The sequence below is a fragment of the Humulus lupulus genome, chromosome 8, assembly GCF_963169125.1.
Source record: "Humulus lupulus chromosome 8, drHumLupu1.1, whole genome shotgun sequence".
Taxonomy (NCBI): domain Eukaryota; kingdom Viridiplantae; phylum Streptophyta; class Magnoliopsida; order Rosales; family Cannabaceae; genus Humulus; species Humulus lupulus.
Window position 1 is genome coordinate 32001196 of NC_084800.1, and position 9785 is coordinate 32010980.

The window sequence follows — 9785 nt, forward strand, 5'->3', positions numbered from 1 at the left end:
AAGCCATGAGTTGAAGAGCGCTAGGGGCGGTGTGTACATATGCAGCCTGCTCGACCGCACGGCCGAGATTACTTTTGAAGGACTAGGGTTATACCTTATTTTGGCGCTTAGGCTGGCCACTTTTGTATATTGTTTGTAGTTGTATTTAGCTTATAAACTCTCTTTGGGATCCCATGTATAAACTCAAACTTTTTAATGAAAAATATTACGTCTTTGATAAAAAAAATTAATACCTAAAGCATTACTTAACTTTAATTACACGTTTAAGTCCAAATGACTCGATTAATAGGTTAAGCACTATTTTAACACAAAGTGTAACAGTCCTAGATTAGTAGGGCGTTACATTAAGTATAAGAAAATGCAAACCATAGAGTATTTTGACGCCAATTACTCTAATTTTTATTAATGAGATTATTTCTAAAATTGTAGTACTAGATATTTTTATCAATAAATATTAAGATTTTATTATCACTTTTTAGTGTATTACTTAATATAGAAAATATTTTAATCGTGTTAGAGAAATAATTTAACAAAAAAAAATTAAGCACAATTTCTTTTTTGTAAAATAACTAGTGTTTGATTTTTCGTAAGTGCAAGTTCTCATATTATCAGATTATTACCATATTGCGACCACTATTATTTCATGAATTTCAAATTGACTTTGCTAAGTATCGAAATAGACACAATGAATGACCCCAATGATCAAGATCTCATGTGATCTAAAAAATAAATAAAAAAAATCTCAATCATCAAATGAATACTTACCAAATAAGCAAATCCAATATGAATTTTATCATGTTAATAATATAATTACTATTCCCACTTTTGAAACGCGTAGCCAATGGAACTAAGCATCCGCTTGCCCCCATTAGTTTCCGTTTCCGTGAATTCAAATCTGCAAAAACAAAAGCAAAAGAACAAAATAACAATCGCCATTTCCTTCCAAAAAAAAAAAAAAAAAACCGAATTTAGCTCCATTCTGACGTTTCAAATTTTCATCTATACCCAAAATGACCCGTTTTCAACTTCAAATTTTTTTAAATGTTCAAATTTGTGTACGATCAAGTTAAGAGAAAAGAACAGTCTTTCTTTAATATTTGATCTCACTCTTTAAAACCAAAATTCTTATGAATTTTTCTCATAACAATTTCACAAAAGCTACTTGGAGATTTGAATAGCCACCTTAACAGTATTTAATACTCCGGCCGAAGTCATGGACCCTGCGCCGTTACTCGGAAGCTCCATAGGCCACAACCTCATCCGGAGTCGACGAGTCGTGCGCCGGACGCCGTTTTCACTGCGTCGAGCAGCTCGGATTCTTCGGCGCGCGAGCGGGCGCCGAATGATGCTCCGAGAGTCGTCGGTTCAGGTTCGAGAGAACGCGGCGGAGGAGCTCGAACAGAGGCAAAGCGGGTGGGTTCACTCGAAAGCCATAATATTGCTTGATGTTTTGTGGAACTTCGCGTTTGTGGTTAGTGGTATTGCTGTGCTGGGGCTGAGCCACGAAAATCCTTCCGTGCCGTTGAGACTATGGGTGGTCGGTTACATAGTTCAGTGTCTTTTTCACATTGCTTGCGTCTTTGCGGAGCACATGTGGCAGCGGCGGCCCGTGGCGGAGGCGGAGGCGTTCGAGAGCAGTTGGGCTTGGGAAAGTGGTGGCAATTGGAGTTCGAGTTCTGGGAGCGATGTAGAATATGCAACTGAACAGAGTGAGGCCGATGATGATTCCAGGTAGAGTGTTCATATTTTAAGAACTGGGTTTTGTATTTGAATGTGTGTTCAAGTAGTCTTACGTATGAACGTGTATGTGTAGCAAGTCACAACCATAAACTTTTAATTCGTTAGTGGCGTTGAAGAAACAGTGAAAATTTATTGCTATAGAATTATAGACAATAGGTTTGTTTTTTCTAACGTGCTAATGGCATATGCTTTCGGCGAGCATTTAACGTTGTTGGATTATATTTATTTTTTACCCTAAAAAAAGCAATTATATATATTTTGGGCTCAGAAATGAATGTCCGTTTTTCGGTTTTCTTAAAATGGAAAAACCTTTCATGGTTAATATAAAATGAGGAACCGAGTTGAGTATAGCTGGAAATTTCGTTCTGAAATATTGTTGTGCTTTATTTGAGATTGATAACTAACTTGATCATGCATCATTGTTTACTTGACAGCATTCCAAAGCATCTGGAGTCTGCAAATACAATGTTTTCCTTTGCATGGTGGGCTGTTGGATTCTACTGGGTGACTGCTGGTGGTGAAAGTTTGACTCGTGATTCACCTCAACTTTATTGGTTTCTTCTTATTCCTTTGAATCCATCTTCTCTAAGAGTGTCATTGCCTGTCTAACTGTCTTGTATTATTACTTACGCCCAGCTCTGTTTTGCAGGCTTTGTATTACATTTCTAGCTTTTGATATGGTCTTTGTCATTCTATGTGTTGCCATCGCGTGTCTCGTGGGTATTGCCGTTTGCTGCTTTCTGCCCTGCATAATTGCAATTTTATATGTTGTGTCGGATCAGGTAAATGGTGCTACATAATGTTCTCATCTTTGTGGAAAAACTAATTGTATACTCTTTTTAAAGCCTGTAATCTAGAGCTGAATTTGACCGTAGATAAGTAGGTTTAGTTGACATCTCTGCATTACTATTATATGGAATTTCATAAAAATAGAACATTTTGTGTTATATTTGTGTCTCGTGCAGAAATTTTGATAAACTCGGATGACCTTTATGTGACCTGTTATTTAATATTTATAAGGTATAATCAATTTTCACACGCTAACATAGTAGAAATTCATAAGAATGAGCTTCTATGCTGTACTTTTTCTGGTTCATTGGTTAATGATACTAACTTTAGAGTGTTCTGTGTTACATAATTATGTATTTTGTGCAAGTGTGAGAAAACCATCTTCCTTTGGTATAATGTGTTATTATGGTTAACCAGATTATAACCTTCTGTGAAACAGGAAGGAGCAACAGAGGAAGAAATTGATAATTTGCCTAAATTCATATTCCGCGTAATGAGTGATTCAGAGAAAGTTAATGGCGAGAACAAAGAATCTATTCAAGGAGTAATGGTCGAATGCAACACGAATTCACCCACTGAACGTCGACTTTCTCAGGAGGATGCAGTAAGTTTTCATACTATTTTACTATCACTTCTATTGGAAACAGACACATATTCTATTAGTCAAAGTACGAAACCCGTTAAACCAATCAAGTAGTAGTGTTGTTCAAAACTATATTGATTTTACAGGCAATGAAGTTCAATAAATGTATGAGAAAATTGAACTCATAATCTGAGTGAATACGTATCTGCAGGAATGCTGTATCTGCCTCTCGCCGTATGACAATGAAGCGGAAGTGAGGGAGCTTCCATGCCGTCACCATTTCCATTGCAGTTGCATAGACAAATGGTTACACATAAATGCTATATGCCCTCTCTGCAAGTTCAACATTTTGAACCCCAACAATGATGTATAGCAAGTTATGTACTTGGTTTCTGACTAATAGAGCCTTTTTTTCCCTTTATGTACTATGATAAGAAACAATTTGTTTCCAAGTTTTTTTTCTTTTTCTTATTTAGGTAAATATCATTTCACTTAACATATATTAGATCCAAATAGAGAAGGACTGTTTCATTTCAATGTAATTTATCCCTCTTTGAATAGATATAAAAAAAAATAAATCAAGTCATAAAACGGTATGAAAAATTAAAAAGTGCAACTCATGATGAGGACCCCTCCTCCAAAGGGGCGCAGGTGCTCCTCATAGCTCCACAGCTAATGCACCAGCCGGGAATCGAACCCGGGTCTGTACCGTGGCAGGGTACTATTCTACCACTAGACCACTGGTGCCTGTTGATTGACGCCTCCTTCAATAGTTATATGTATAATTTTATATACACACGTGTCTCCAATATTGATTTTCCGTAATAATAAAAATAGAAAAGCTCAGAAACGCATATACATTCATCGTATAATTCAGATGACAGTGATGGACCCCTCCTTCACATTAGCGCAGAAATCCTCATATCTAAAGACAGCGGGAATAGATCCCTTGTCTACATAGCGGCCAATTACCACCGTACCGGTACCAGTAGTGATAGTTGTAGTGGTTGTTGGAACTTATATGCACTTTTATATCTTATATTTCTTATTATTTTTTGTATCAAGTTGATGAACAAGTAGTGTATGTTTTGTAACAAATTTTAAATGAACAATTATCGTTATTTACATAAAGTAAAAGTATTGCCATGACTAGTCTTTATCTTAAGAAAAAATAGTACAAGAAATCTATTAGGAAAAAGTATGTTGCCTCAGTAGATTTGTTAAAAACTCTTTACAACTCTAAGCAAAATGTACACATATACAAGGATTGATTAAATAATGTTACAACTTTATGATTGAAAATTACAAATAAAATAAGAGAAGAAGTAGAATAGGAGAATAGACACTACAACAAAAAATGTCATTTGCGTCAGTTTATAACTGCCACAATTGATTTTTTGCGTCAGTTTGATATGTGACGCAATTGCCCATAACGCAAACCAGAGTGTCATTTGCGTCAGTGGAGCACTGTCACAAACTGGCATTTGTGGCAGTGCCCCACTGACGCAAACACTTAGCATTGGTGTCAGTGGGGCACTGCCACAAATGCCAGTTTGTGGCAGTGCCCCACTGACGCAAATGACACTCTAGTTTGCGTCAGTGGGGCACTGCCACATAAAGTATTAATTAGGAAAATTGCAAATGTTTATGCCAATTTCCCTGGCCTATTTTGATAAAAAAAAAATCAGCACCAGAAACAGAAAAACAGCAGTATGAACAGAAAAACAACAGTATAATTTTTTTAAAACATTTATCTAGACTTAACATTTGTGATCAAAACTATAAAAGTAATTCAGACATCAAAGTTAATATATGTACTCTTGTGTGTTCTAAATTTCTAAGTATTAAACCTACTTAAACTAAAATTTCCTCACCAACTTGCTCAAATTACTAAATCTTACAAAAAATTGGGCAGCATTTCTCTTATTTCTATCATATTTCCCAAAATTTAAATAAACATATATTCATCACATAAATCCAAAAAATCAAGTAATCAATCAAACATGCACAATTACAACCTTATATCACCGCAGCACACAATCCAGATCCTATCTCCACTATTTTATAATTCGTACATTCTATTAAGTTCAATATTTTAATTATACATTATGGTTTAAAATATTACCTCTAATATAAAATCCTCTAAAGCTTGATCTCACCAACAAAGTTGTCAACAAAATACCTACTCAAATATAACAATAAACAAAAACATAATAAAAAAGTTAACAAAATATAAAGAAAAATATATTAAAGCTATATTGTAACTAAATAAACAATAAAGTGCTTAAAGAAAATAAATAATTTGTTATACGTACTCATTTATATACTTAAACACGAAATAAAGTTTTTTTTAAAAAAAAAAAGTTAACAAATCACATAAAGAAAAATTGACTATAAATATCCTAACTAAATCAATAATAAAATTTAACTTAAAAAAACAAACAATTTTAATATATACATATTTAACCAATTAAACCCAAAATTAAAAAAGTTAACAAAATATAAACAAAAAATTTCCAATAATAATCCAACTAAACAATTAATAAAATGAAAGTTATACAAAATATATCTGTTAATATATGTATATACACTCATTTATATAAGTAAATTCGAAATTAAATTAAATTAAAAAAAGTTAATAAAAATAAAATAAATTATAATAAAAAAATTCTAAAAAAAATCAAATATTAAAATGCAAAGTTTAAACCTAAAACAATTACATAATCATAAATATAAAACTATCCAAAAATTAAAAAATCCGAAATTATGTCAATTTATAAAAAAAAATCACAAAAATTAAATTTAAATCACAAAAAGTAATAAAATTGCACTTACTTGTGTTAATTGAGTAATGTGAGTTCTTGATGTAGAAAACCACAAAAAACCAAGAAAGTTTATGGGTTTTCAAACTACAATCTTTAAAAATACAAAGTCTATACAAAAAATTAAAAAAAAACTATATATAAGTTACATAAACATATATAAATCATTATTTTTACATTAAAATTGAAAAAAAAATTGATAAAAACATACCTAGGTGAGCAAATGTGGAAGGAGGCGCCGCTGGTTTCTCTGGTTTTTCAAGCATTTTCGTTTCTGAACATTAGGTAAATGGGTCTGTACACGGGACGATGAGGGTTTATTTAGGTTATTGAGGCTGTTTGCGTCAGTGCCCCACTGACGGTAACGGCCTGTTTGCGTCAGTGGGGCACTGACGCAAACGCTCCATAGTGAAACACGCGTTTCACTTAGGCATTTGCGTCAGTGCCCCACTGACGCAAACAGGCCGTTACCGTCAGTGCCCCACTAACGCTGTTAACGGCCCGGTTGCGTCAATGCGGCACTGACGCAAACGACCCCATTCAACAGCGTCAATGTATGTTATGACGCAATTGTCCCATCATTTGTGGCAGTGCCTAACTGTCACAAATGCTAATTTTTGGTCAATAGCGTCAGTCAACTGCGTTGACTGACGCGTTTGACTGATACAATTGCCCTTTTTTGTAGTAGTGAGAAGAATACAACTCTAAACAAAAGTTACAAATAAAGTAATAGTGTTTGTAGCAAAATCAATAAAAGATTACAACTCTAAACAAGAAATACAAGTAAATAGAAAAAAAGAGTAAGATGAAAAAGCAATAGTAGAAAATAAAAATAAGATAACTTTGTGCTATTTTTTCCAAACGATTCCAAATCACTCCCAATTGATTTTGTAACCCCCAAACATATCATTGAGGTTAAACCCAAATCTACAACAACCATTTCACTAATGACATTGAGAAATTCAAATCAAAATTGTGTAACAACAAATTTACATAATAATGAGTAATATTTGGGAGTTACAAATTTGTTACTGAAATTATATCTCTCAAATATGTTACACATTTGTATTATACACTATACAAAATGTTGTAACTCTCATTTGTATGTGACAACATGTGACACTCTTTGTCACATTTATTTAATCTAAAACATTATATTATAAAGTAATATAACAAAATCTACTTGACAAATGTGCTTATTTCAATCATTGGATAATTTGTATAGAGTTAATCGGATCCTCTAAAGGCTACCTCGGTGAAAAATAAGTGGAAAGCATTATATATTGTATAGAATTCTTAATTTACTTCTTACTGGGTACACCAAGTTAATGCATGGCATAATTAATTTCACTATTTTTTTATCCCTAATGGCTACCTTTCAAAATATTTATAATAAACCCAAGGGTGATGGGCTTTGTTTGTTACAAGTTACAACCCCAAGAAGCACAGCCTACTAATATTACCCAAGCGAAGCAAATTTTTATATATAATAGGTTAATTGGAGGGTAGCATAATTGCTTGCATTTTTAAGTTTTATATATGTGTGATGCTAAATGAATATTGTGTATAATTTTTGTTATAAAACTCATAAAATCTGTACAAGAAATCAAATTTTGAAAAATTGCACAATTTGTTATATAAAACTCTTAAACCCATGTAAGTACCTAAAGCATAGAAATTCTGAGAATTAATTTGTTAAGAAGTTCAAAGAATTCATTGCTATGACTTTAAAACTAAATTATGTAAAATATTAATGATCTTGCGATCTGATAGGGGTAGAGGATATTTAGATAACCAGAACCAAGATCATTTAATTGAACTTGGAGATTTTCTAAAGCAACTGCCCTAGGGACTCCGCAACATAACTATGTTGCTGAGCGACATGAATCACACATTTATGAAAATGTGTGTTCTATAATAAACTATTCAACTCTACCGACTTCTTACCTAGATCTTTTCTAAAGACATACTACCTAGACTGCATGTGACATTTTTTAAGTGTTGTGCCTGTTGAAATTAATTGAGCATCAAACAATAATCAATAATTGATCAAACATATTCATGCTCAATATTACACAATGAAATCATCTTATTTAAGGCATCAAACACAATATGAAAATGAAGCTTTACATACCTTTGTGATCAAGTCTATGAACCATCATTCTCCATAATTTTGCTCATCACAATTCACCCACCTACACATAAAAAATCAAAGGGTTGCTTGGGGTGTAGATGAACACTACTCTCTCTCTCTCTCACTTTTCCCCTAAACACCCATTGTCCATAACTACTTAATACAAGGGTGTAACCCTTTTTACAAAACCATAATGGGCTTATTGGGCCTAGATACCCAATGAGAGGATTAGTTGTCTTGGCCCAATGGGCTGGCCTAAAGACATTGAGAGCGTGTCCATGGGCCCCAAGCGTGTCAGTACATTATGTCCATCCCATTATGACCCGATGGTAATAGTATGCAATACAGATTAAATACTTATCCTTACATGCTAATCATGAACTACATGAGCAATGTATAATTATGTCAGTCCATATAAAATATTCTAACATTCTCCCACTTGGACTGCATAATTACACCAACAAGTGCTCATTGAACAATAGTGTCTATACACTAGAATCTCAAGAAACACAAATAGTTATAAAACCAATTATGCATCATATCGTATCGATAGGATACAAATATGATACATAATGAGACATTGGAGATTTACAAAGCATGGCGATAACTACCATTATGGATCCACTCAAACATGATATCTAGTCTAAGTCATTGGCTCACATCATTATATCATTACTAAACGACTGTGCACTCATAATGCCAAAGAGTGATCCACAATATGCATATATTCAACAATAAATAGCAATCCTTAACATGTCTATCATATATGAAAACGGTAACTCCCACTGATTAAATACATTTCTGGCATCTAACAATCCACATAAGAAGTATGTTCTCGGTACACACGGATACGTCAGCCTTGTCAGTGTAGTTATTGACATGTTATCTATAGGTGCGTGTCATGATGCAAATAAAGGACTCCACAACTTTCTCACTACAAATGGAACGTCATCATTATTAATGGAGTAACAAGACTCCGCAAGTTACGAGAGAAAGATATGACTGAGACATTTATCACATAAGTTCTGTAAATTCACAATAAAGTCAACTACTCTTGACACTGAAATGAAATATCACAGCTGTACTGTATAAACCATGTCCTCATAACACGTCACTCACTCTACATCTATGAATGAGGATGCTGTAAGTGTTCACCTAACACCTAATTACAAAATAACTCCTCTTACCATTATACCTGCATGTATGAGAGAGGAAATTGTAGGTGTTTATTTGATTAGACACTTAATCACAAAATAGCTCATCCTACCATTATAAAGGATTTTGACATACATGCAGTCTGTCCAATCGATATCACTAAAATCAACTATTGAGCGTCATAATGTTGATTTGTCGATTGCAAAGACATCCTTGATACCATAAGGATGACTACTCAAGTACTAATCCAGCATGCCCATGACAAATATCACTGTAGCGACCCAAATTTGCTAATAAGGCTTGGAGCCTTGATTAGTGTGTCTGGAGGGCAATAATTGTTATACTGTGTTAATCTATGTGAATTTAATGAATATGTTGAAAGAATGCATGTTTAGGTGAAATAAATACGCATGTGGGCCCCATTTGGCTGTTGGGGGCGAATTGGTAATGTTAGCCCGTTGAGGGCATAAATGTAATATATGTGATTTATGTGATATAATGGTAATATATCTGTGATGCACGTTGATAAGTATATTTTTGTATAAAGTTTACCTTTCTACTT

The 9785-nt window shown here is 33.6% G+C and overlaps 1 protein-coding gene and 2 non-coding genes across 3 annotated transcripts; 1 reads left to right on the forward strand and 2 right to left on the reverse strand.

Moving 5' to 3' along the window:
* The first annotated feature begins 543 nt into the window (after positions 1-543).
* On the forward strand, positions 544-3612 carry LOC133796660 (E3 ubiquitin-protein ligase At4g11680-like). Its single transcript, XM_062234273.1, has 5 exons — positions 544-1731; positions 2175-2294; positions 2390-2522; positions 2969-3133; positions 3324-3612. Exons 1-5 carry the CDS (start codon positions 1214-1216, stop codon positions 3483-3485), a joined length of 1098 nt encoding a protein of 365 aa, XP_062090257.1. The 5' UTR covers positions 544-1213; the 3' UTR covers positions 3486-3612.
* A 176-nt stretch (positions 3613-3788) lies between these two features.
* On the reverse strand, positions 3789-3859 carry TRNAG-GCC (transfer RNA glycine (anticodon GCC)). Its single transcript has one exon. It is a non-coding gene; the product is annotated as a tRNA-Gly (tRNA).
* Positions 3860-3951: 92 nt separating this feature from the next.
* Positions 3952-4040, reverse strand: LOC133799190 (small nucleolar RNA snoR114). The gene has a single exon (XR_009876384.1). It is a non-coding gene; the product is annotated as a small nucleolar RNA snoR114 (small nucleolar RNA).
* Between the last annotated feature and the right edge of the window lie 5745 nt (positions 4041-9785).